We start from the raw sequence: 27,275 nt of genomic DNA, 5'->3' as shown, positions 1-27,275 counted from the left end.
TTCAGCAGTGGTGAGGCCACACCTTGAATACTGCCTTTACTTATGGACTTCTTACTCCAAGAAAGACATTGAGGTGTTGGAACACGTCCAGAGAAGAGCAGCAGAGCTGCTCCAGAGCACACATCTTTTAAGAAGTGGCTAAGGGTGCTGCGGAGGTTTAGTCTGGAGAAAAGGAGGCTCAAGGGAGACTTTTTTGTCCCCTACTGCTATGTGACAGAAGGCTGTAGTGTGGTGGTGCTTAGTCCCTTCTACCAAGTGAAAAATGCTAGGACAGAGGAAACAGCCTCAAATTGTGCCACAGGAGGTTTAGACTGAATATTGGATATTTCACTGAGATGGGGGTCAAGCACTGAAATAGGCTTCCCATTTAAATGTAGATGTGACATGGTGTCATGGTTTAATGGTGGACTTGGCACTGCTGGTCTAATGGCTGGACTTAATCTTGATGATCTTAAACATCTTTTCCAGTCAAAATGATTCTATGAGTCTCTTCTCTTGCAGATAAATGTTTAGTTAAAATTTTGTTATTTTGCTAAAACCTGTAGATCCCCTGGCTGACAAGGTCTAATCCTTTATGCCCTGTATTACTAATTGTCCTTTACACTGCCTGTAACACCTGAGTAACCTCTGAGCACGTAATTGCTTTTTCTAGCTTTTTCTTCAAGAGCTGGTGAAAAATGTTGGATAACAAGAAGTCTACATCAGCCTAGCTGTTTCAGAAATACTGGGCACAGTACAGAAACTTTCAGTAGGATCATGTTTAACTGATGACAAGTGAAGTTCAGAATCACACAATACTTCTCTGTGAGTTGTTTTTTCGGATTTGGGGCTGTGGAAACTGTTTGCCTTTAAATATGTGAGCACAAACCTACTGTGCTTCTCAGGTATAGTATGCCCATTTTAAAACTGTTTTTCCTATGCAGCTGAATTATATTTAAATACACAGTGGATGAACTTATCTTTCAAAAAAGTGTTTGGGTACATAGAACTGACATTTTAAAACAAACATTATAACATTATAGCTGCTACAGAACTGGGTAGTATTTATGACTTCAGGGAGCACAAAAAGATGAAAGGAATGCTAACATTTCATGCAGAGAAATTATGTGAATTTAATTTCTTCAAAAATAAATGGAAAACAGTCTTTTTTCAGGACAAAAGACTTTGCTGCTTTTTCTTGTATAGGTAAATTATCAGATACATGATACCAAGCTCTAATGTGGTTTCTGAATATCCTGTATCTCTATAATTGTTGACTTTCTTTTTAGTGGAGCTTGACAAAAACAATCACTAAAGTAGATGCAACTAGTATGGAAGAAAGCACATCAAATCTATTATAATATTTCCAAGAAAAAACATTATCTCAAATAATGACTGAACTAACACAAATGTGAAAAAAATAATCTGAATGAGCATATGTGTGTATAAGACACTTCTGTTGTCTTTTTAAATGTGTAAAGGTGGGAGCAAACAGAAAACACTGCCTGCAGAAGAATTATCTGGATTTTTTACACTCTTTATTAGACCTGTGAATGTGAATGGATTACCTGGAGAAATGGATGTGACAGATATAAGTTGGTCATAATATGTCAAAGAAAACCATATTAATCTTTCTCAAAAGACAAACACTTTTATATCTCAAGTGATAAAAGGCACTTCAAAGCAGACATAAACTAAGAAATATTCATGACACTTAATCTGTCATAATCTTTTAAGGCTGTATGTAAGAGCAGAGTGGCTGCTGTTTCATATTTATTTTACAGCACCATGTGTGGGCAAAAAATAAGGGATTTTACTTATTTAAAGTCATAGATGAATTTCCCAAATGTTACAGCATGTCTTGCACGTAACATTCATACTAGAGATGATGTGTCACGATAAAGTAAGAGGTATCTACAAAACAGTAAATCAATGGAGAACAATTTGCCAAAATTTTTAGACAGTAGTCTTTTCCTTCAACGTCATGTCTGAGTTCACTGCTGTTCAGAAATAAATTGTATTTCTGACCATGCTCGGGAAGCTCTAAACCTTTTTTACCTATCTTTATCTCACTTTGGGCATGTGAGAAGTCTCCATTCAAGTCCAGTGCCTGTGGTGGGACTCTCTGCAATCAGGCTTTACCAAACCTACAGTCTTCAGTGCTAAGGTGCGGATGGCAGAAATTTCCCTAAGGCAAAATTTTTGCAGTCCAAGCTGCTGTGGGATAAGCTAGCAGAACCAAAGTTTCAGCTGGCATTTACTGGTGCATGGCTGCATACAAGATTCCTGGTGAAGATATTTTTAGTTGATATTTTGCTGTCTTTTCTTACTGATAAATTTCCAGATATCAGTATATGTATTTCCCACTAAGCCAGCACCGTAGTGGTGTTTATAAAAGGATGTTATTTTATATTATGTTTTGCTGAATTATATTTAGATTTGTTTGCTTGGACTTAATAGTTTTATATAATATGTGAAACCTCATAGTGCCTGCTCTTAGTCCTTCAAGCACAACTGAAAACATTAGTTCAAAGAATTCATCACTCAGATACTGTTTTTCTGTGCTGGCTCTGTAATATGCATTTCTTTGAGCCTTAAAACTCTGTCAAAACAAATAAAAAGCTGAATTTAGGGCCAATATTTTTTCCTTGGTATGTGTTGCACATCAAGTTCTAACCTCATAAAATTGTAAACAAGTTTACTGGAAGAATTTTTTTCATTTTTCTATAAGTAGATAAATTTCGTATCCATTGCTGCTAGAGTGTTGGAACTATTTTGAGCAATATTAGACAACTGTGCTTTGAATTTACAAGTTTAGACTTTCTAAATATGACTTAATGGGTTTTACAGTTTCCACTATGTATTATATTACTTTTTGCACAAGCTTTGTTTTCCTTGCTTAATAAATGAACACATTCTGGTATAATAGAAATCTCTACCATCTTCAAAAAAGCAATTTACATTCTTCCTTTGGAGGAATTTTTATGCGGCAGTGGTAGGAAAAAGGGATGTTAAAATTGCGGGGGGGGAGAATAGGGGGAGGGGTGGAGATGATGAATTTAAATTAAACAACATTTCTGAATTCCTACTTCTCTGGCCACTGTTTTGATTAAAGTTGAATCACACTTACAGAAGCTTTCAGGGTAGCTCTCTATTCCATGAAATAAGCTAAATGCTCCAGTTTTCACATGAAAAAAATCTACTCCTTTTACATGCCCTTTTGGAGTTGCTTCTGCGAGCCTTTCATATACTGAACTCCAGCTGATGTGGATAGAAATTCCACATATGGAGGGCCTGGAGAGTCAAACCCCTTGCTTTTCACATGTTTTTCCCTCTCTTTCAAATATGCAGGAATGCAGGAATTGTACTGGTGTTTTATAAATTTTATGACTATTTCCAGAGCTAGCTCCATACTTCTCAGCAGTAAACACAAAACCCTATCTTCCCACCTCCTCATCCCTCAGGAGTAAAGGCAGAATGACTTTTTTCTCAGTTTTAGGTCAGAAAAATCTGACTATCTCATGAGAGATAATCAGCTGAGTGGTTTCTGGAAGAGGCAAGAGGAAGCAGAGAACCAGCCTGGGTCACTCAGGGGGCAAGGGGCAATGAAAGGTCAGTGGGTCCATGCCTTACTGTCTCCCTTTTTGTTTTCTTCTCTTCACATTTTCCCTCAGCTGCCACTCTGTTACCTTCTCAAACCCCTTTTCTCTACTCTATCTGTAAAAAAATTGTTATGAAATCTCTATAACTTGAGACAGTAAAAAGTGTAAAGAAAGTAGCCATAATAAAAGCCCTCTAATGGTAAAACATATATTTTTTTTTCTTTTTTTTTAGAAGACTAGCGACAGAATCTGTGGAACAGTGTCAAAAGGAAAAAAAAAACAATACAGAGAGTCTAGTTTTGGACATTTATTTTGAATGATCATAAGAGTGTAAAACCTGCAGGCATAGAGAAAGGATTATAATTTTAAAATCTGTATTCAAAAAAATATTGAAGTACTGATTTATGCTGCTGTATGTAGCAGTCATTAATCAATACAATTGAGGACTCACACATCACTAAAGACAGGGACAATCTTTAATTTTAGAATTTTTGTCTGGATGATATTTTCATTTTTTTTTCTCATACTATTCAATGTCAAATTGTTTAGACAGACAGTATACATGTCCCCTGTTTAATTTTATTAAGATAAATGTTTTGCAATAATGCCTTTGTAACTGACATTTTGAGAAATTTCAAACAAAACCTAACCAGCATAATTTTTGTTTGCAGTTAATGCCTGCAATCTGTAAATTTGCAGTCTGTATGCTTGGCAGTGCCAGCAAAATATAAAAAGTGCTCTGCTCCAGACAGCATTTGATAGACATGATATGCAGTGCCTCAGCTCTCAAGTGAATTGCAGTATGTAAACCATCAGAGCTGACAAAATGTCTTTGAGGAGGGATTTTCCTGATTCTACAAACATTTTCAAACTCTTCAGTCTTCCACAGGGAGGGTGTCTAAGTAGGAAAATTGCTTCTCTGATGCACATGCAGATTTTGTCCTGCTGGGGACATCTCAACATCTGCTGGAAAAGTAGCTCAGCAAAATGTAGGCAATCCAGGAGGCTCCTCAAATGCATGGGGGATAACTTCTTATGCCAAGTGGTAGAAAAGCCTACCAGAGGAAATGCAATATTAGATGTGACAGTCATCAACATAACTTGGAGCTAATCAGGGATGCCAATATTGGTGGCAGCCTGGGCTGCAGTGATCACACACTGACAGAGTCTACAGTGGATTGGAGGATTATAGGTCAGGTAACGAGACAAGGCTGGACCCTGAACTTTAGAAAGGCAGACTTCCAGCTCTTCAGGGAGATTTTCCAGTGGGATCCCCTGGGAAACTGCCCTTAGGGACAAGGGAGCAAAATATAGCTGGCAGATTTTTAGGGAAGCCTTCCATAATGCCCAAGAGCTGGCAATCCTCAGGAGCAAGAAGGTGGGCAAGGAAGGCAAGAGACAGCATGACTAAGAGGGAACTGCTGGTCAAACTAAAGGAAGAGAAGCAAATGCACAGACAGTGGAAAAAAGGACAGATGGCCTAGGAAGGGTATAAACATGAACCACAGTTGTGTAGGGAGGGGGAGAGGAAGGCCAAACCAAAATTGGAACTGAACATGACAAGGGACACAAAGAGTCATAAGGGCTTCTACAAGTATCAGACAAGGAAGATGAAAAATAAGGTTACACCCTCTGATAATTAACACTGTGAAAAAGTAACAACTGATCAGGAGAAGGCTGAGGTACTCACAAACTTTTTGCCTTTTTTCAATGGCAGTTCCTTTTTCTCACGTCTCAAGGGGATGGACAGTAGGATGGGACTGAGGGGTCAGAGTGCTCCCGAGTGTAAATAAATATCCAGTTTTTGACCACCTGAGGGATTTGAATTTGCATAGGTTGATGGGACCTGATGAGCTGAATCCCAGGGTCCTTAGGAAATTCACTGTTGTAGTTGCCAAGGCGCTCTCCATGATATTTGAAAAGTCATGGCAGTCAGGCAAAATCTCAGGGAACTGGGAAAGGGAAAACACTGTAGCCATCTTTACAAAGGAAAGAAAGGAGGACCCTGGGAACTACCACCGCTCTGTCAGCCTGCCCTCTGTGCCCAGGAAGATCATGGAACAAAAGCTCTGCTAAGGCACAAGACAGTCAGCATGACTTCAGTTAGAGCAGGTCCTGCCTGACCAACCCATTGGCATTCTGTGAAGTGATTACAACAGTGGGCAAGGGAAGAACTACAGATTTGTCTAGATTTCTATAAAACCTTTAGCACAGTCCCCCAAAACATCCTTCTCTCTAAGTTGGAGAGCAACAGATTCAGTAGGTCAGTAGATTAGGAATTGGTTGGAAATTGTAACTAGAGAGCAGTGATGTCTCAGAATCCCAATGGGCATCAGAGACAAGTCTCAGGGTCCATATTTGGACCAATGTTATTTAGCATCTTCATTAATGACATAGAAGGAGGGATTGAATGTGAATGTGAACCCTCAGCAAGTTTGCAGGTGACACCAAGCTGAGTGGTGCAGTTGACACACCTGAAGGATGGGATGCCATCCAGGGGGATCTGAACAAGCTCAGGAAGTGGGCCCAATGGGAATCTCAGGTGGCATACCAAGACCCAGTACAAGGCACTGCACCTGGGTCAGGGCAAGCCCCAGTACCAGCACAGGCTGGGGATGGACAGATCAGAGCAGCCTGCCCAGAAGGACCAGGGGTGCTGTGGAGGAGAGGCTGGACATGACCCAGCCATGGGCACTCCCAGCCCAGAGAGCCAAACATGTCCTGGGCTGCATCCAGAGCAGCGTGGGCAGCAGGGCAGGGAGGGGATTCTGCCCCTCTGCTCTGCTCTGCTGAGACCCCACTGCAGTGCTGAATCAGCTCTGGGGTCCCAGCACAGGAAGGACATGGAACTGTTGGAGCAAGATCACAGAAGGCCACCAAGTTGATCAGAGGGAAAGAGCACATCTCCTGTGAGGGAAGTAACTTTCTCATTATTGAGGCTGACAGGATTGGAATTGCTCAGACTGAAAAAGAGAAGGCTTTGGCACGAACTAATTGTGACTGTCGAGTACCTGAAGAGAATTTAAAGGAAAGATGAGGCAAGACTATTTACAAGAGCATGTAATGACAGGACAGGGAGGAATGTGTTGAAATTGAAAGACAGTAGATTTAGGTTCAATATTAGGAAGAAAATCTTCTCTGAAGGTGGTGAGGTGCTGGAACAAGCTGCCCAGGGAACAGTTGTGGATGTCCTATCTGCAGAGATCAAGGTCAGATTGGATGGGACCAGGCCTAGTTCCAACCCCCTACTGCAAGATGGTTGGAACAAGATGATCTTCAAGATGATCCCCTACCAACCCAATCCAGTCTATGATTCTATAACTCTGTCCACCTGTGTTGAAGTCAAATCTGTGTGTTGTGTTCCTTTGCCTCTTGACTTCATTTAGGTTCATTTGAAGGCAAAATCTAGTCTATTGCATATTACGGCATTGATTAGCAATATTTTGCTAAATAATGAGACTGTTAGTATCTGTCCTGTACATACTTTGACTAAGTTTGAAGAACATCTAAAGCAGTTCTTTAACTTATATTGGTGTGACTTCATGTGAGTATTTGTTTTTTAAAAGAAAGTTGAATACAAGTACCACCCAGTTAAAGACATGTAATTAGTAATGCTATACTGAAAATCTGACATAGTTATTTTTTCCCTGGACACTAAGAAGTTTCATGAACAAAAGTGAATAGCTTATGCTGAAAGGTTAGTAAAGTGGCACATAATACTTCTTCTCATTGTTCTCAGAAGCAATCTTTTAATTGAAAACACAGCTATAGACCTAACAACGCAATGAGAGGCATGTTAATAAGTACCAGAGGACCATGTGACATTTGTGTCCCTCAGTGCTGCTTAGAAAGCAGCATCCATGTGAAACACAGGCTGCTCTGAGCACTGAAAATTGCCATTGAAAATTGCATATCCTCAGTGTTATTTTTGCTATTTGCTCAGATAGGGGACATACATCATTTTCAGGGTGCCTCACCACCTCCTCTGGATGCTTCAGTTCTTTGAGAAAGGACAAGGATGCAGAAAGAGAGCTCATTAAGGAGCCCATTAGAACACTTTTACTGTCCATTTCGTAACTTGAACACCTTTGCTGTTTTCACAAGGGAAACAAATGTGCTGTCATTATAGAGAAAGCCACCCGGCTAGCAGAGCAGCTTGCTACTCATTCCAAACAGCTGGAACTAAATATCCCAATTGAGTAAAATTAAGTTAATATATATATTTTCACATTCCTGTGGTGGAGATACATTCTTCTACTTCTTGTTGTCTTTCAGCTCTCTAATCTGAAGATCTCATTTTCACTCTGTGACATCCCTGGCCCTTCCTTGTGTGCCAAGGGGACATTTTTGGGGGGTGGTAGACCTTGACTGCCCACATACCTGGGGGTGCTCCTTTATGGAGGGCTGAGGTTTTCTTTCTGTACAACAGAATTTTGGGGGCTCACTGCTGACTGCCTTTTCTCCCTTACATCCACTCCAGGTTGTTTCTGATACTGTTATGGTGTTCTGATGTTCTGATGCTGTTATGGCATAGCCTAAAAGGGGCTGCTGCACTACTGGCCTCTCCACAGCAGTCAGCTGCTAATCTGAGTACTAAGCTAGTCTATCACTATCATCAAATTCTTGCACTTTCCTCTGGCATACACTTCATATACCTGAATTTATATGCCTGAAAGCAGAGGTGCAGGATTAATCCCTGACTGGCTCCTAGTGGCCTGTCATGAGACCATTTTGAATAAGACAAACTGCAGTGACTCTTTCATTCAATATTTGTACAAATAAAGTACTCCTTAAAAACCAGTGATCATGCCTATAAGTGGGAGCAATGTGTCTGACAGACAACATGCAATAGCATTTCAGGGAGTTAGCTTCAACCATAATTTCTACAAAACAGTACAGCAAATACTGTAAAAACTGTGAAAGCAGTCACCATAATGACTCCTTGCTGCAACTCTGCCCCATTCTCTGGGCCCCTCACTGTCAATGAGGAATGTGGTTTCTTACAGGCATACATTAAATATTCTGTCTGGGTTTAAACTGTTGTGCCCACAGAGTTTAATATGCAGGTTTGATGGCACTAAAAATACTGATGATTTGGTTTGCAGCTTACTAGTTGTTGTGGTTGCAAATCTACTGTCATGCAAATGCCTAGATGATCCTGTTTATGAAAGCAGCTACTTTCTCATTTTCTCTGGGGCTGTATTTCAAAGATGAGACATTCTTCCTAAAGTTTATAACGGGAAATGCTTAGCAGGAGTATAAAAAGCATATAAAATCTGATCCTAATGCTGTTCAGTGGGTTTTCAGAAGAGCTAAGTTATCTCCTATACAGGCTCTTAGGCAGACAGGTCAGATCAATGTGAAAAAAAACCTATGCAAACACAGACCACCACCCCTTGACAAATCCACTTTTTTGTCCTTTGGGGGAAACATGACATAGAACCATTTTGAGAAATATGTCTTACTTACTAACATCTTACTATGTTCCCTGAAACAGTATTTGTTGCTCCAGTCATGATACAGGAAGGAGGAGGATAAATCACAGCCAGTGATGACACACACACACATTGAGGGAGCATGTATTCATGCGTTTTCAAAAAAAAATCATGAGAAGTTTTTAGTTACACAAGGCACTTCAAAAATCTTGTGATGTAGAAGCCAGTAACTGTGTGTCTAGTGCTGGAAAATCTGGCACTATTTATTCCAAGATTCATTTTTCTCTGGTTGCCAGCTACATGCAACTGAATCCTCTCTGCATTGCTCTACCTCCTGTGTTGTCTTCATGAGACCAGTGAGATCAAGAACAGGTCAGTCAAAATTGCCCAAATTGCTGTTTTTAGTTGATTGCCCTTGACATGGTCTTATGTCTTGTTCTTACTTAGGATCAAAAAATGATTCTCTGAAAGTCAATCAACCGTCCATATTACTGAACCACGAATTCATTTAGAACCTCTGCTTGAAAAATGCTCATTGTAATGGAAACATAAAGAAATTATTAAGAGATGGAAAATAAAAGTAATAAAACTTTGTACAAAATAGTATTAGGAATCCAAATATATACTGTTTACTTTAAGATATCATTATTTCTCCCCTAATGAATCTTCATTTAAATTGCCACTAGCTTTGAACAACATGTAAGATTTTTTGACATGGAGTGCAGTAGTATTTAAACTGGAGAAATGGCAAGCTCTCTGCTGTGCAGTGCAGCCCAGTGTTTTGTGGAACAGTGGCTGTACAGTCCACACATTGCATGGTGATGCCATAGTAAAACATTCATACTCAGTGTTCCCCAGAAGAATAAAAGAAAACATACAATGAGCGGAAGAAAAATATAGGTGGAAAAGGATGTCTTTTTCCTCAAGTAGTGAAACTCAGCTGCAGAGTTTGACTCTGCCCTTAACGACACCCACTCCATTCTTACTGGAATCACTAGGTGTTTGTCAGGCCAGAGTGAACTACTATTTTTTATTATGTGGTAAGAGTTCCTTTTCAACTATTTTTAAAACATTAAAATGCATAAGGGAGCCTGAAGTCAGCCCTGTCTCTCACAATTTAAGTGGTGGAGCTACTGCTATATTCATAATTCAGGAGAGTGATATAAAAAGCCAAGACTGAGAAAATTCAAACCAGTAACATAATTAGTGTTTTATAAAATTCAAAAATGCTATCCTTGGGTTTCCTAAAGGAAGCTCCGGATGCCCCTTAGCAAGATGAGGGAAGAGGGTTCAAAATTATATTTTTGTGCTACACACACATAAAATTAATTAGTTTTATTTTATCTCACCACATCCAATCACTATAGAGAATGGAACAGTAGATTTTACCTTGGGCATCAAATAATAGGTAATCAAAGTTGTTTAATAAAGTAGCCTTGAGCAGCATTTCTTCAAACACAGTTCTCACGACATGTGGGCTTATGCTTAGAAGAATTTTCTTTATTTACCACTAAGCGAGTTAGACAGAGAGTGGTTTGGTGATCATTTTCCATGGTTTCAATAAACTAAAGAATTTTCATGTAATTGTCTATACCATGCACCTCACTAGTTTGTATCTCATATTCTCACATCTGAATATGGAAAATAAAAGATGCTTTTGAATCACATGGTGGTAACTAGTCTAGTGGATAGACATAAATTGCAGAACCTCTCTTTAGTGTCAGTAGTTACACAGAAGTAACTTTGTACTTTATTTTAGTTACTTTGTACTAATATTTAATAGTAACTACTAATTTTGTAGTTGGACACATTGCACAGTGATCCTGACATGTGCACTGGTACCAAGCAGTCCTCATTCATATGTGGCAGCTTTGTCACAGAGGTGGATGTCACCTCAGAAGGGCTGCCCTGCTGTGAGCATTACTGGGGCAGTAGGATTAATGGCATACTGCTCACTTCCCTGCATTTTAAAGACTCCAAGCAAAAACTGCCTGTCAGTCAGTGGAAACAAGGTTCTATTGGGCAGAAAAACCTTAGAAATGTAAAACCTAATGATTACAGGTGGAACTGAAGGATGTGTACCTAAGACATGTAAACCTCCTGGTGTTACAGCCTCTTCTGCTATGTGATACAAAAAAGTTATAAATCACTAACCTTACCCACTGCCATTGCACAGAATTTTGCACAGTTTTCCTCTGCCCACCAAGTAAGAGGGTTTTGCTTAGCTTATATATTTCCATTTAAATATAGATTTTAGAAATATGAGCCTTTGGTGTATTTCATACCGATAAAGAAATATATTCTATAATAAACTCTAATAAGTATAAATTGTATAGTTCAGCCAGTATGAAAGCTCTTATTTAATCTCTAGCTTCTTCCACCATACCTACATTAGTTTTTGAATTGTTGATGGCATCATAGAAAGTTATTGACAAGCTGATAGTATTCTACAATGCCATGAATGTCATTTTCTTCCTCCATGTAGTGAGGATCTGTGCTCATAAATGTTCAAACATTACAACAAAAGAAACCAAACGTCTGCTTCAGTCCACAGAGATACAGTGTAGACCTACAATACAAACATGCTGGTTTTGCTTTATCTTTTACTCTGAATTTTGACAGAAGGGAAAGACAATATACTTGGTCAAAGCCAGGATGGAAGTGAGAAGGAAGAAGTAATATGTAGCAGGGAAATGTAAATCTTAATATATAAATCATGATCTAAAACCACCACAAGCAATTAGGATTGCTTATGTGGTCTCCTCCATAGGCTTTCATGATTTAGATGGTTCTTTATTATTACATCAAAAGCTTTTATTTTTCTCAGAACAAAGGCTTCCAACCACTAGCCTTTTTACACTTTCACTTAACAAAAACATAGTACAGCACAAAATATTTCATATCATCCTCAATGATGTTGTGCAGGCAAATAGAATTACAAACCTAAGTGGTCAGAACAACTGTTAATGTAAAAGATATATAAAGGAAATTTTATAAATTAGGATTCAAATAAGAGTAGGTAGGTTAACCCAAGACTGGACTAGCTTTTAAAAATAAGCATGCATTAAAGCATTAAAAATACAGTACCCATTTCAGTGGATAAAGTGCTTAAATAAAACAAATGGCATCTGGTTACAGATAAACTATAATGATAGCTCGGAGATTTTTTTTTAAGATATATATGAAGATATCTTTGTTATAGCTATGACTTCAGGCAAGATAGAAGATGTTGCAAAAATAAAGGCGAGTCTGTCATAGACTGTCAAGTGAGGTAGCTAAAAAGACTGTAAAAAGATCTCAGAGAATTTGTGACACACAAATATTACAGGACTTTAACCTTCTCTTGTTCAGGTAAAGGAAGTCTTTTCATTGTCTTACATTTCTCATAATTATTTAGATTAAAACATGCATGATGAAATAAGATACCTAAAAATAATGGATCCTCATGAGAATTCATATGGTAAAGGGCCTTTGTTGTTGAAACTCTGAATTACAGAAGGATTCACAACTCAGTCTTATCTGCTTTTCCCATGTAGAAATGTTGGCACAGCAGGTTTTGACACACTGACTGTGTAAATAAGTGATGGTTCCAAATAATCTAGTCTTCAATTCAGTTAGAGGTTGTTCCCTGATATGCTGGCATTATTATAAATCAAAGTGCTACAGGAATACAGCATTTGACATAAGTTTGAGTAACTGCAGCCACAAAAATCCTGTTTGCTCATCCCTACAGCATTATCTGCTGTCCTCTCAGTGTGTCCTTTGATGCATTTTGATAATAATATACATTGATCACTTTGATGAAAACTGACAGAAAAGTCCTGTATGACTGAAAGGCTTAGTTTTCCATGATGAAAACGGGTGATGTTTATTTGCAAATACTCCTTCCATTGCCAGAAATTTGTGTCTATTGCAGCAATTGATTTGACTGGAAATATCACATCTTTCTCAGTGGGAATGTTTAATTCACTTTAGACAGTTTCCTTGGTATTTGCATACTTAGTGTCATGATCATCTTTATCTCCAACTACTACATGAAAGCCTTTTATCTTTGAAATTCAGATTCTATGAGCACACATTACATGATAAAACAAATAACAAGGAAGAATAAATATCATAATAATTAGGATTTTACTTCAATTTTGACCTGTTTTGGTTTGTAAAAGACCCTACTGAGTTCCTTCCCATTATTCCTGATTTATCCCTTGAATAAGAGAAGTATTAAGGTCCTGAAGATTCTGTCATCTACTCACATGTCTGGCTCAGTGAAAACTAGTCAGATAAATCTACCAGCCACAGTATTTTTTTAATATTTTTCAAAAGTTTTTCTATGATGATTCAGTCCACATATGGATTTGAATTTTGAGTTGCCAACTGTCATGAATTCAAACTAGAAGGTCACCAGATCCTACCAGTTGTAAACCCAAGAAGTAAAAAATGTTTCATTTTTCACCTGTCTCTCTGATAGCGAGAATATTTTCTGCCTTGCTTTAAAGGAAAATACTATCTGTCTTGTTTCACTTCTTCCTGTATTTCTACCATTTTGTAACTGTTTAATCCATCAAGTAGAAACTGCTGCTCTTTGCATAGTGAGCTGCAGTGCTGAGAAATTTAATATGGAACACGATAGCGTCCTAGTTATTAACATTGTAATCTCTTTCAGTATTTTACTGGTTGCTTAAAAAGACATTTTTGTTACAACATAATAGTGCATTCATGGTCAAAATTGTATACAGGTAGGAGTTGTTCTCTTTTCTCAAATATTTGCAAGAAACATAAACAAAAAACATATGTTTCAAATATTTCACTTTGAGTACCTTTTTCCACTCCTATGTGTAGGTTGCAGTCATTTGAGTTCTCTGCTGTTTCAAAATCCTACCATTTACCCTCATGACTTACAACATATTCTTTATCTTTCTGTATTTTAAATTGTGGTTTGTGACCTAACCTGAAGATTTTTTTTTCCTCAACATTGACCCTCATATTTGCTGCATCTGTGTAACTGTCACAAGAACAATTCCAGCTTTCAATGTCATTAGGCATCTTTGTGCTATAATCCTTGCTGGTTTTCTGCATTGCCAATCTTTATAAAGTTGGCCAACTTGGGGGTAAGCAATCTGTGCCTTTTGTGACTGAGTGGGTGTTCCATCCATGGGGCATCTTCACTATTGTTTTGATATCCAAAACCCTCTCACTAAGAAAGAAAGATTTCTCTAACGCTCAAATATCTTGCTGGCTCAACTTTCCAAAGTATGCTTTCTGCTGTCCTGGCATTTTCATTAATTGCTGGCACAGGAGATGGGCCAAAACCCAAAGACTTTGAATCCAACTCCTCCTTCTTCCACACCTCCTCTTGTGGAAACTTTGGAAAGCTAAATCCAGACACATCCAGACTGCAAATTGGCCAAAGACAAATCCCCACCTCCACCTTAGGGGTTTTCCGAATCCTGATCCAAAATGTACTTTCTAGTCTTATTTTTTGTCTCATTTCTTTGTAAGATCCTTAAAACTTGCATATTCTTTCCTTCATCATATTTTGGCCGTCTCACATGATTTGCCTTAGGTTCATTCATGATGGTCTATGCCTGCTCATAGAATCTCAGTTTTGATACGAGGAAAATGGAAATGTAATTGAATCCCATTTGCATTACAAAAAGCCATATAAATAATTACCTATGCTTTACTTTCATAGAAGGATAAATGGGACAAGAAAAAAGCCTTCTAAATTAGAGATCCAAAAATGTTGAAAACTCTATGATTTTTTTTTTGTTGTTTGATTTGGGTTTTGTTTTATCAGTAAAGAAATTTATAATTCATACAGCCTCAACTGACTTCCAGATACAAAAATATAAGCTCTGCTTCTTTAGAATTCAAAACCAGTATCATCTGCCCCAAGTATTGCTGTCTAATCTCTCTAAAATTACATGCTTGGTAGTTTGAATAATGAGACATCTAATTAATTATATGTGACCTGTTTGTTTCTGTCAGTATCTGTTTTCTCATTAATTTTTGCAAACAGCGTGCCTAGAAACTTTCATGAAAAAGAAAACTCACATATTGACTTGACAACTGAAGTCAGGCCTATGATTCAAAAACACAACAATGACTATAAAACTGTTTATGGATTTTCAAGAGTTATTGACATAGAACAAGTCTCCTACTTGCTTGAAGTTCATTGCAAGATCTGGATGTTCTGTAAGGCAATGGAAATGCTCTGCAATTAATGTCACTTTGCCATACATATTTAAATCAGATTTACTTTCATGTGATTTCTTATGGAACTTAAGCACCATATAACTAAGGCTGCTAGTTTGCAGCTTCAGAAATGTGCATTTCTGTCCGCCGTTTGTGCCTTCATGTAAAATCATGAGTAAATTACTTAATCTTACTGTACTTACAGTGTCCTGTTTGCAAAACAGAAACTGATTATTTTCTGTGTTTTACAGGCTGCTTTAAGAGCAGGGCAAGTTAAGTTTTAGGCCACGCTGAGATACAGCACTGGCTGGGAGGCAAAAGGCATGGAAAGAGTGGGGATAAATAAGGCTACTTGAAAAAGCTTCTGAAAATAGACTTCTAAAGGAGCATACAGCAGCACAACAATACAGGAGGCTGTCTTGTTTGAAGAAATAAGCCTGAGAGAGAAATTATGTTGGAAGAATGATATATATAAGTGGTTGTCTTTCTCACCTGGAATTATCTGTCAAAACAGGAGGAGGAAGAAATTTTGCATCTCCTGTTGCAGAATTTCCCTTTTTTGTTGCTGTAATTTAGGTTCTCAAGCATGTCGGTTCAAGATATTTGGCTCATCCACTAAACTGCCACACCCTTACAATGAAAAAAATGTGAACACGATGTTAAATTGTTGTGAAAAACCCTGCAGGAATCTATAACTGTTTAAGCATTTTGGCAAAATTTTGGTTTAAATTTTACTGCTTCTGAAAGTCTAGGGCTATTATTGAAATACAGCAGATATCATCATTCATAAGGTAAATGGTGAAAAACTAGCAAGGAAAGGGGGAGTTCTTTTTAGCTCATTACTTCAATAACTACAATTAAATTTCAAGAAAGAAGCAGTCCCCATATAGGAATTTACTCCAACTCTTTCCATAATTCCCGTAGAGGAAACAACTGTTCAGCTTCAACATTGAAAGCTCAAAATGTTTCCTGAGGAAGCATTTCATCGGTCTGATATCTGTTCAGCCAAACAAAATGGATTAAGCAATGCTACATGTCATCCCTTTTTTGAGACCTCACCTCACATTAGATGTGAGGGCTGAGCACAGAGACATCACAGCACGCTTGTTCCAAAGTGACATCACTCCAGTGCTCATGGCAACCAGTCTCTTGTAAAGGGCAAAGACCTGATGAGTCTGAAGGCTGAGCTATGTGTCTATTTCCCTGCTAGGTGTGAATAAGGAATTTCTTACTGCTCAGAGCTGAATTGTTCCTCCTATCATACTTTTTAGCGTTATCTCAAGTTGGAGATCTGGTTAAAGGTGTGTATGCATTTTTGAGGAAAGTGCATTCATAATCTCACACCGTGTATATCTAAATGAGCTGTACCTAGGCACTCCAGAATATTACAATCCTTATAACTTTCATTCAATCCTTTCACAGACTTGGAAGGCACACACACACATATATAAATGCAAATCCTGTCTATATCTCCTTAGAGAGTACTGGCTCCCTCCTACTTCTCACTTTCCATATTTTCTCAAGCTTCCAGATTCCCAGAAATCAATCTGGGCTTACAAGAGAAAAAAAAAAAAAAAAAAAAAAAAATAAAAAAAAAAAAAAAAAAAAAATCTAAGAACAACTGCTAACTGAAAAAGTAGAAAACAATAAAAAAAAATCTGGTTGCTACAGACTGTATGGCAAAAAAGAGGTCCAGCTACCAGGAAGAGACAGGTGTCTTCTCAGTGACAATGGCAACATATTGATCACCAGGGAGATCACTCAAAACTGAGCTCACCAAAGCTGAATTCACTCTTTCCTGCTATAAAGTATATTGATGTTAACACTTTTCTTCTGCCTGCACGTGTGTTTTTCAAATTAAGTATTGTTAAAGCTGAAAAGCTTAAAATACTGCTTCAGACACCTGCCTTGGCTTCTACTTGCATTTCATATAATCTGTAATAGGTAGAGTACAGCGCCAATAACCAATTCTGTTTCTCTCAAACAGATGCAAACGGATTTAATTTAACACCTGTCAGAGTAAAAGGAACACTGCAATGAATAATCACTTCAGAAAGTGGAAGGAGTAATTTTCAGAACACAGAGTAGCATGTATTTGTGCACTCCCCCTTGAGGTGAAGGGCATATCTTTGTAAAGTCAGGATTTGGAGGTGGCATATTTGCATATGTATACCCAGAAAGTGATGCTGAATGCAATCCTAGATTCACCAATCTCTAGTAGCAGTTTTTCAAAATGATTTTGAGCATCGCAGGACTTCATCTGTAGCATTAAGATTTTGCTAAAACAACTTCTGTCTTATTGGGGAGACAATAGTGCTGAGCACATCAGATCCCATCCACATTTGCTAACTTTTCCCTTAACTTCTGCTGCAGATAGCAGTCTTTTGTTGCTCTGAATTCTTGTATTCACTTGAGGTATATGACAGAGAAAATCTGGACGTGAAGAGTTTTTGCACTCTTCAGGCAATGTTACTTTGTTTAGAGCATATTTATCTTGTGAAAATAATGCAGGCTTTATTTTATATATATGCATCCAAAATAGTAATACCACACTCCATACTCCCAGACTAGTGTTCCATATACAGAATGGAATTTCAGCAAGAAAATAAATTAGCTCCATACAAATGCATATATGCAGTATGATAAATACCTGGACTTGAACAGCAGGATATGGAGATGTTCAGCTCTAGAGCAATTTCAGATACTTGATGCCTTAAAGTAATTTTTCAGTAAATCTACACTTCTTTCAAAGTTGCTTTCTTGGGGGGGGAGGGGGGAGTTGGGTTTTGTTGGTTTGGTTTGGTTTGGTTTGGTTTGGTTTGGTTTGTTTGTTTGTTTGGGTTTTGTTGTTGGTGGTGGTGATTTTTTTTTGTTTTGTTTATTTTGTTTTTCATGGGTTTTTTTTTTTGTTCATTTGTGGGGGTTTTGGGATTTTTTTTCTTCTTTTTTTTTTTGTGGGGTTTTTTTTCCAGTTAGGAACAATTCAAATGAGCCTTTAGGTAGATGCAATACTACTCTGTGGAAATTGGCAGATATTGGGTATGACTGCTCATTAAAGCTATATGCAAGAATTTGAGTAGACCTTTCCCTTGGACTTGATTCATGTGAGTTTCCATTCCCTGAATTTCACTTTGATTTTTTAGGTTCAACTATGTGCAGAAAACTGAAAGCCAAACAGTTGGAAGAATGATATTTATGTGGTTTCATGAAAAAATTACATGGTTTGCATGAGTTCGTTGTGAAAACAAAATTCAAGATGCATTTTAGACTCTGGTCTAAATTTTAAATGTGCAACAAAGTATCAGTCCTGGTGAATTTCATACATATTGCAGTGCTATTAGGACTATTGTGCTGCTGAGCTGGTGATTGAACACATATCTTGAATAAACAAAGCTCTTTAAAGCTAAGTCACCTTTTCAGCAGGTTGAACATTGCAGACCACATAGTCTGGTGGCATTATTGTAAGGCATTCAGCTCTCTACAAGACAGAAGTTGTAGTTCTCGAGCACATCCAAAAAAGAGCAAAGGAGACAATGAAGGGTGTGGAACACAAGTCCTGCGAGGAGTGACTGGGGAAGCTGGGATTGTTTAGCTTGGAGAAGAGCAGACTGAGGGGAGACCTTATCACTCTCTACAACTTTGAGTGAGTAGTCAGATACTTCTCCCAAGAAACAAATGGTAGGAAAAGAATAACCTCAAGCTGAAACAGGAGATGTTTAGATTGGATACAGGGGTGGTTGTCAGGCTGTCCAGGGAAGTGGTTGAGTCACCACCCCTGAAAGTATTTAAGAGACGTGTAGATGTGGTACTTAGGGGCATAGTTATTGGTGGGCTTGACAGTGTTAAAGTAACATTTGGTGATCTTTTTATCCCACCTAATGATTCTTTGATTCTGTTGTGTAATGAACTCCTGTCTCCCACTATCATTCTTCATGCAACATTCCCATCAGCTGCAATGGAGTTCCATGATCAGACCACTGGCATAATTCATTGAATACAAATATAATTCCAAAAAGATTACTCCATCTTAGATGATAGAGTGATAGGTCCATAGGACCATCCTTGGATGATAGTTCTTTTGAGTCTCCTGTACCGATAAGAAGAATATCCTATACTTCCTTTTTAAAAAATGACATTTTTCAAAGTTGAAGAAATACCCAAAATGAGGCATTCAGAAATGGGTTTATGTAATGTTATTGCAGTATCTCCAGTTTAAAGTCAGACTAAGAGAGAGAAAGGAAAAAAGCCAACAAACTACACAGCAAAAAACCCCAGACTCAGGATTATGAAAACATCTTTGTCCGTTGGTTCATCCATTTTAAGTCATGTAATCATAATTGCAACAGGTTTTGTTGTTGTTGTTGTTGTTGTTGTTGGGTTTTTGTTGCTATGTTTCTGGGGGTGTTTTTGGCTGTTTGTTTTTTTTTTTCTTAAAAATAAATCAGTCATGATTCATCTATTCAGAATTACAAATCTTGCTGTTTGCATTTAATTTTTCCTGAGAATTTCATTTACAGGAATTCCAGGAACTACTGTAAGTACTTCTCCAATGACATTAGTCTTACAGAAAGGGAAAAGAGTATGGTGGAAAACATACAACAGTATCTAGGAGATGTATAGACAAAATCATTTTGTGCAGCTCTTGGAGTGTGTATTGACACTGACACTGACACTTGGTGAAGCAAAAGATTTGGGGGCTTTACTTTGGGGGGTAATGGTATTATTTGTAAAAGGTACACTAGATTTTTAACAGATTCATATGTTTAGTTTCCTGAATTTTCAAAGACAATAGAAGTCATAATTTCTCTACTGATGTCATCCTATGGTCACTTCATCACTCCTGATGGTGTGTGGTGGTCCATCTCTCTCCTTTCTCTGTGAAGAAGTCACTGAAGTTGCTGTAGAGATATATAAAGATGTACTAGAGGAATCTTAGAACCTGTTTCAGACCTTTTCTCATCTCTGCTATGCTCAGCCAGCTAGTGCATTTTCCATCATAGCCCCTTCCTACTGAGTCTTTTCAGTTTTTCTGGCCCTGCCTCCTTGCCTGCCAAGTCCAAAGGTACCCAACCAAATGACTGCTGGGCAGTGAAGGCTGAAATCTGTTTCTCAGTATGTTCCTAATTACTTTCATTTCTTATTTTAAATTTCTTCTTCAGCCTTATTTCCTAAAGTCTATCTCCATCCAGTTTATATATTTTCTATTTTGGCCTTCAGATGTCTTCAGCATTTATGTTTCTGTTCCTGTTATACAAAGCCAGACTCTTCTATCCTCCTATCTGACTTCTCAACATCTGTGACCTTTTTTTTATTTTTCCACCCAGTTCCTTTTCTTTTGCAAAGTCTGTATCACAGTCCATCTGTTCATCCAGCTTTTCCTCTGGGCTGGTTTTAATTTCTACTGATGTGCAGTGCTCCTAAATGGTTTGTGGTCTACCCTTCCTCCTTTTTCCTTTCTGTCCCCAGACCTGGCCCTCGGCAGAGTTTCCTTTTCCTTTGCTAGCTTCTGAGTTCAGCCACTTTTAAGACTCACGGCTATCATACTATTCTCCTCCCCTAATACACAGGTACCTTACTTTTCTCCATTGTCTGAGCTTGCTGACGTACCAGAATCACAACTTTTCTGGGCTTTCTCTATGCCCAGATATGCCCTGCAGCACCAAAATGCTGTGACTGCAAGGCATCCAGCTCAGCCCCACGTGGGAGAATGCCTACTGCTTTTAGAAAGTTCTTGGATGCCGTTTGCAATTTCGCCTTTGGAAAATTAAATAAACAGACAGTTAAAAAAAAAAAAAAAAAAAAAAAAAAAGATGGAGAATTCAGGCAATGCAGGAACATGGGCAGGAGGCGACCTAAATGGACTCTGAACAGAAAGAGAACAGTTATATGAAACTCCTATCTATCAAATTAATACTTAAAAGGCAGAGTTCCCACCTCTTCTGAGGTGTGTAAGTCTTTGCCTTTCTGTGCAAAATTCTTCCCCCAGTAATCTCACTTTCCTTCCAGTGAAGAGTAGGTTAGATTTTAAACTTCTGCAAAGAAAAATATGGTTACAGAAAACACTGTAACTCAGTCCTGTTAAAAACATTTCTGCTTTACAGTTTTAAAGCAAAGTCAGAGCCCTCTATTGCTGAGCAAACTGGTGTGAAGGAGAGCACTTTTCTGTAAGGAACACAAGGCTTTAGCAAACCGTGCATTCTCCCCGGAGGATGTAAGCATTTTCCGATTGGTGCTTTTTACGGCATACGCTATGTATTGACAGAGATTAAGTTTCCCTCCTGTCTGGAACAATGCGCGCTCAGGAGAGCTACTGACCCAGCGATAGGCGTGAGCAGCTCATGGCAAACGGCGAAGCGGAGCTCCGGGAGCCGCAGGCAGAGCGCTCCTTCAGCTCTGCCATTCTGCCTCTCTCCTCCTACTACTCCTCCTCTCCCGCTCTCTTTTTCCTTCCCCTGTCTTGAGCTGCTAGGCTTTCCGCAGACCTCTTGGCTTTGTTGCGCTGCACGTCTGGATAGCGGGAGGGGCATTGGCTAAAGGCCGGCTCAGGGAGCGCTTCCCCGCAGCTCACAGCCCACGCCAGCCCACCCACCCGCGCCCGGGTCAGGACATGTCAGCGGGGCTGATGGAGGCGGAGAAGCAGGGCTGAAGCAGGGCTGAGGGCTTGCACCGGCGCTGGATGTGACAGCAGGCAGCGAGCGCTTCGCAGCTTGTGCGTGTCCCACGCCAGCTCCGGCACCGACCCGACCATGGAGTGCTGCCGCTGGACAACCGCCGGCACCCTGCTCCTAGCTTCCCTCATCCTGGTAAATGCCACTTCTTTGCTAAAATACGTGCCGCCTGCTGCCGATACTGCTGTCTGCCCGCATACATGCGGGCGGCTGTGCTTTTAATCTCTTACAATTGCAGCTGGAGAGCGTTTGTTTTGAACAAGTCGTGTAAGTCTTATCCTCTCTACAGCACGGCAGACTTGGAGCCTTGATGTTGTGGGTTGCTGCAGGTAGAACCAAAAAGTTGATGTTGGCGTCAACTTTCTAAACTTGGAGAGCAGTGACCTGTGAACGGTGATTTAACTGCTCGGGATTTAGAGAGAAGCCCTTTCTCTCTCCTTAAATTAAACTTTATCAAGCTGTAACGTTCCTGGAATTTTCTTCCTTAAAAAAAAAAAAAAAAAAGAAAAAGAAAAATATTTTTCAGTTTTGCACATGCAGAGAAAACAGGTACAGCACGTACTGAACTTTTTCCTGAAACCAGCTTAAATGACCTCTCATTATTTCTGTACCTCTCTAGAGAGTCAAGTTCATACCAACTTTTGAAAGATACATTCTGTGATACATGATATACTTCAGGGCAGTAAACTTGATCATTGCTACATTATTTGCTTGCATGCTTCCTATGTTTATCTTGATAGGATGCTGAGAGACGTAACTATGGTGTTTGATTGACATTATATGTTCCATTTTGACTCAATTTTATGAGTGGCAAGTTGGCAAGCAGAAAATCTGCAGAAAGGATATTAATGTACATACACTTTTGATACCAGGGTCATCTTGGCATACGTATGTGGCCCTTTTCTTAGAATTTTTTTGGATGTAGCAGTTAGCAATACATCATTAAGAAATAGCAAAACATCATTAAGAAATAGATGAATTTTATAGCAGCTTCCATCTTCTTATTTATCTGTGTCAACTAATTTATAGTAATCACCGTAAACTAATCTTAACACTATTTTTAGTAGTTACATGGAGACCTAAACATTAGGATAACCCTGTTCAAAATGTTTATTTTAAATTATTGTTTTATTAAAAAATAAAATAAAAAAAGGAACAGCTTTTTGCATATAGAGTCACTAAATACTGTTTGAACACTAGAAATAAGAATGCTATCTGGACTGGTCTAAAAGTCTTACTTTGTTTAAAAGTCTGTTTTCCTTTTATAATCCTGAATTCACACAAAATGGTATAGAGTCAGCATAGATTCTCTTTCATTTAAGAAAATGAGATGTTTATAACCTGATGACTGTAACAAGTCAATAATGACCGAGACAATCCTGCAGGACTAATTTAAGGAAGATGAACAGGAGATATGACTCAACAAGAATGTGTAAAGGCTGTAGTATTTGGCCCCATTAAGCTTGTACTCATAATATTTGTACATCACTCTGCTGCTTGTGAATTAAGTTCTCAGTCCCTGATTCATGAAAAGAAATAATGCATTCTGTTGCCAACTATTATGCATTATATTCCACATTATACTAGTTTTTATTTGTATGACTTACCCTGCCTCAAGAGATTTCCCCCCACCTTCCACCAAATCTCTTTGTACCTTTGGAATAGTGATGTGAAGCAAGCTTAACTTTCTTTTTTGAATCAGACCATTCTTTTGCTCCTTCCATAGTCAGGAAAATCTCTCACTTGCTTTCAGCAGGAGATTAGGTAAACATTCCAGTATTTGACTTACAGCTTGGCTAGAGATAGGGATAAGTTGTAGGATACCTTGGTATACTCGTTCCTGCTGTAGTTTATTGCAGCATGAGTTCACCGTGGTAGAAAACTCATAGATGTTTTTTGAGAAAAAAACACGAAGTCATTAAAGCAGTTTGTGACCTATATGTTAGCCTTTAGCCAAGTAGACAGAATGAGTTTGAAATCTATGACAATTAACATTTTGATTTGTGTGTATCACCTTGTATATCTTCTAAAGGCCCTATCTTTCCCACAATAACCAACACCAGCAGCTTCATGTCATGTGGCACTCTAGTAACATCAGCAAAAGTTCACAGTTGTAAGCATTAAGGTTACCCAATAAATGCTTACAGAATTGGTCTTAGAATAATTTATCACATGTTCCTAAATTTTCAGGGAGATAGAGTAGAGCAAAGTAGCTCCTAAATTCTTTGCTCAGCATCCTCGCCTCAGGAAGCAGGCTGCACAGCCCAGGCACGTGTACAGCCTATGTACATGAGATGCTAAGGCAATCGAGCCTTAGCAGCCTCACAGGCAACAGCAGCAATAACCCCTCCTCCTTCTCTTGCTAGCAGCTGCCTGGAGTGGTGTAGTAGTGAGTGCAGCTCACTACCCTGTTGGGGTTCTTAACCATCTTCAGAAGAAGTTGTATTCATTTTCAGTTGAGTGGTGCTTGAGTAAGGTCACTGGGGGTCCCTAGTGTATTTTGTCAACTGTCCTAAAACTTGCTCCATACTCAGAGAATCAGTTTCCCTTGGATTTATGTGGACTAAATATTTTCATGGCTACTCTTGAGAATCTGAGCCATAACATTAAGGTGCTTGTCTTGAAAAAGTAGTATGAAAAGGCAGCTTCTCTTTCCAGAGAAAGATCAGATATTTGTAGAATTTTGCTTATTGCTCCATGAACTTTTGCATGCTAAGGAAATAGTACTTTTAAGAACAACAAAAGAAAGCAGGCATTTTGTTCCAGAGATTTTCCTTTCTGTTAGTTTAAAAATAAAAGCCTAGCACAAGCAAAACACAGTTGTCTCACTGAAAGGAATGTGGCCAAAACCATAACCAGCCGTGATCTCAGTCAGAAGTCAAATCACGTCATGTCAGAAGGACATTTAAACACATTTGCATTTGTTATTTGCATCTTTTCAGCAGCTTTTTTAGCTCTCTTTGTTGCTGTTATGATACTTACAGAAGTAACACTAGGGACTGTAATAAAGTACATGTGTTTTTCCGCAGGATTTCTTTCTTTTGCTGTGCTAATTTGTACATGGAAAATGGTCAAATACAATAGTCCATTCCTTCCAGGCTCTTTGGCATTACACTCCCCTATTATCTAACTGGGTCTGTCTTGGATGACCACAAGCACAATTAGCCAGTGAAATGGATATGTTTCTTGTTTACATCTGAATATAAAGCTTGATAGCTTTTCCTTTCATGTGTAGATAGATCTACCTACTGCTGTGTCTACTCATCTGTCTCTACAATTGTAGGTATATTTAAGGGTTTTTTTCCAGTATGAGATCCAAAGAACACAAATATATTCTCATGCAGGATCATGTATACGTACAGACTAGCATTTGCTCACACCGGTTGGGTGAGGATGAACTGAAATGAAGAGTTCAGCTATACAAAGCTGAGATTTATTCATGTTATAAAGTGAAAATATCTCACCATTGTGGCTTGTGACCCATGCTGCCGTACTTCAGATGTGTCATGTCTATTAAACAAAACCATTTCTTATAGGAAGGACTAGATGCTACTAAGTATGTATGATTACAATTTATTCCTATATAACTCTAGAATTCTATACTTGGACATGTTTTACTAACCTCTTCCTTCAGATTCTTGAAGAACAAAACTTAGTTCTTTTTCTACCAAGTGCAGAAGCTTGCATGAGCTAAACTAAGGTTGTGTGATGAAAGTTTTTTTTTGTTTTGGAGTTTAGTGAAAGGAAGTCAGCACTTAATGTAGGCTGTTGAGTTACTGATCTGTTTCACCAGTGTCACTGAAGTTTAACATGTTCTTTCAATGACTTTGCTAGATTCATAGGGCTGCAAAAGAATACTAAATGAAGGTAGGACATAAAACACTGTGGAGAGCCTGAAGATTGGAATGTAGTTACCTCTAGTCATGGATCTGTCAGCTGGACAACCTTCAGTGCTCAGAAATTTCATGAGTCAGTGTAAAGTCTGAGAAGGCCACATGAACAGACAAATAATTCTTCAGAAGAGGGCTATCGATCTCTGCATGACTAAATTTTTATTGAGGCAAACAAAACCTTAATTCCTTGTAACTGTGTCACTAGGTGTCCAAATAAAACATCATTGTTTCTGTTGTATTGTCAAATCTGCAGACAGCAGTGTTGCTTCTATTGCTTTTCTGTAGCTATTTTCTTAACCTCGTAAGAAAACTCAGAATTTTATGAGAAACAATTACATGGGGGGAAATGGGAAATTGCAGTCTGAGGAAGGAAAAAGAATGGTAAGATCATCCTTATGGAAACAATTAAAAGCTAAAGGTATTGAAAAAAAAAGTGAAAACATACCAACCACCAGGTGCTACAGTATCATGATGGGGAGCAGGAAAAAGAAAAAGAAATTATTTGTCTCAGCCCAAGCCAAGGACAGTTGTAAAATAAGTCTTCTCATCTGGTGGACAACAACTAACCCAAAAATTGGCATGAATTATTTATTTAATTAGAATATTGTACTTGGGTACGAAACACAATTTCTTCCTAACTCTTGTACAGGAATGGCTGGTTTTTGCTGTTGGCTTCTCCATCTTTTTGCATCACTTGTCTTTACAGATGGCTGACCAGTTTTGCATACTCAAAGTGTTACAACATGTTCTAACTCTTAGTCATATGTTTAGGCAAAATGGGGGAAATAAGCAAGGGCTATACATTTTGTGGAGTGAGAGGATCTTCTCTTAAGTCCTGAACCGTATGTGGTGTTGAACACAGACCAATAATAGTCAAAGCTTAGTAAAATCTGATCACTTAGGTGTCCTTTTATCTCAGGGAATGTAAATAATTTCATCATATGTCTGAGAATTTCTATCATCCACCTTTTAAGTACCCTGTTTAGAATTTCATTCCATGTATGACCACCTTTTTTTCTCTTTTTCTGTAATAACTGAACTTTTCCAAACTTCTTATAGAAGTAGCTAAAGTTGGGTGAAATTGGAAGGGGAGGGAAAGCAGTGTATGTATTTGTGAGATTTAATTTTCTTACAAAACCAGCACATGTAGAAGTCTTAGTAGTTTTGCCACCTGAAGGGGTGCTACGCTAGAAGGGGCAATCCTTCTAGCTGTGCAGAGAAATAAGTGGTATGTTCATTGATTGTACTGTATGTTACTTTTCACGTTGTTTCCACTTTAGTTTTCACTGCCTGTATGAAATCTCTTCCAAAGCTTCAACCTTTAAAATTCCTGCTTTTCAGTGACTTCTCAAAGAGGAAGTTCATCAGAGAGGGTGTCAGGGTAGAGGGAAGGGTTGTGTGATAATGTAAGACCTCCTGAAATCAATTCCAAGGGTTCTCAAGAAATGAGACAGGAAATTATATGCAACTTATAATAAATTCAAACTGTTGCATAAAATAAAT

At 38.5% G+C, this 27,275-nt stretch overlaps 1 protein-coding gene across 5 annotated transcripts in view; it reads left to right on the top strand.

Annotated features, from left to right (window-relative positions):
• Positions 1-27,275, top strand: part of ADAMTSL1 (ADAMTS like 1) — a 417,470-nt gene that overhangs the window by 219,330 nt on the left and 170,865 nt on the right. For 2 of the 5 annotated variants that reach the window (XM_086867600.1, XM_023943415.2), the window contains exon 1: positions 21,459-22,014. The exons of the other annotated variants lie outside the window; for them this stretch is intronic. In XM_086867600.1, coding sequence (XP_086723726.1) covers positions 21,958-22,014 — 57 coding nt within the window. In that variant the 5' untranslated portion in view covers positions 21,459-21,957. Of the gene's footprint in view, positions 1-21,458; positions 22,015-27,275 lie in introns of those variants that run through there. 5 annotated transcript variants of the gene reach the window in all.

The sequence above is a fragment of the Cyanistes caeruleus genome, chromosome Z, assembly GCF_971803275.1.
Source record: "Cyanistes caeruleus chromosome Z, bCyaCae1.hap1.1, whole genome shotgun sequence".
In the NCBI taxonomy this organism is placed as follows: domain Eukaryota; kingdom Metazoa; phylum Chordata; class Aves; order Passeriformes; family Paridae; genus Cyanistes; species Cyanistes caeruleus.
This window is presented reverse-complemented; position numbering and strand designations above follow the sequence as displayed.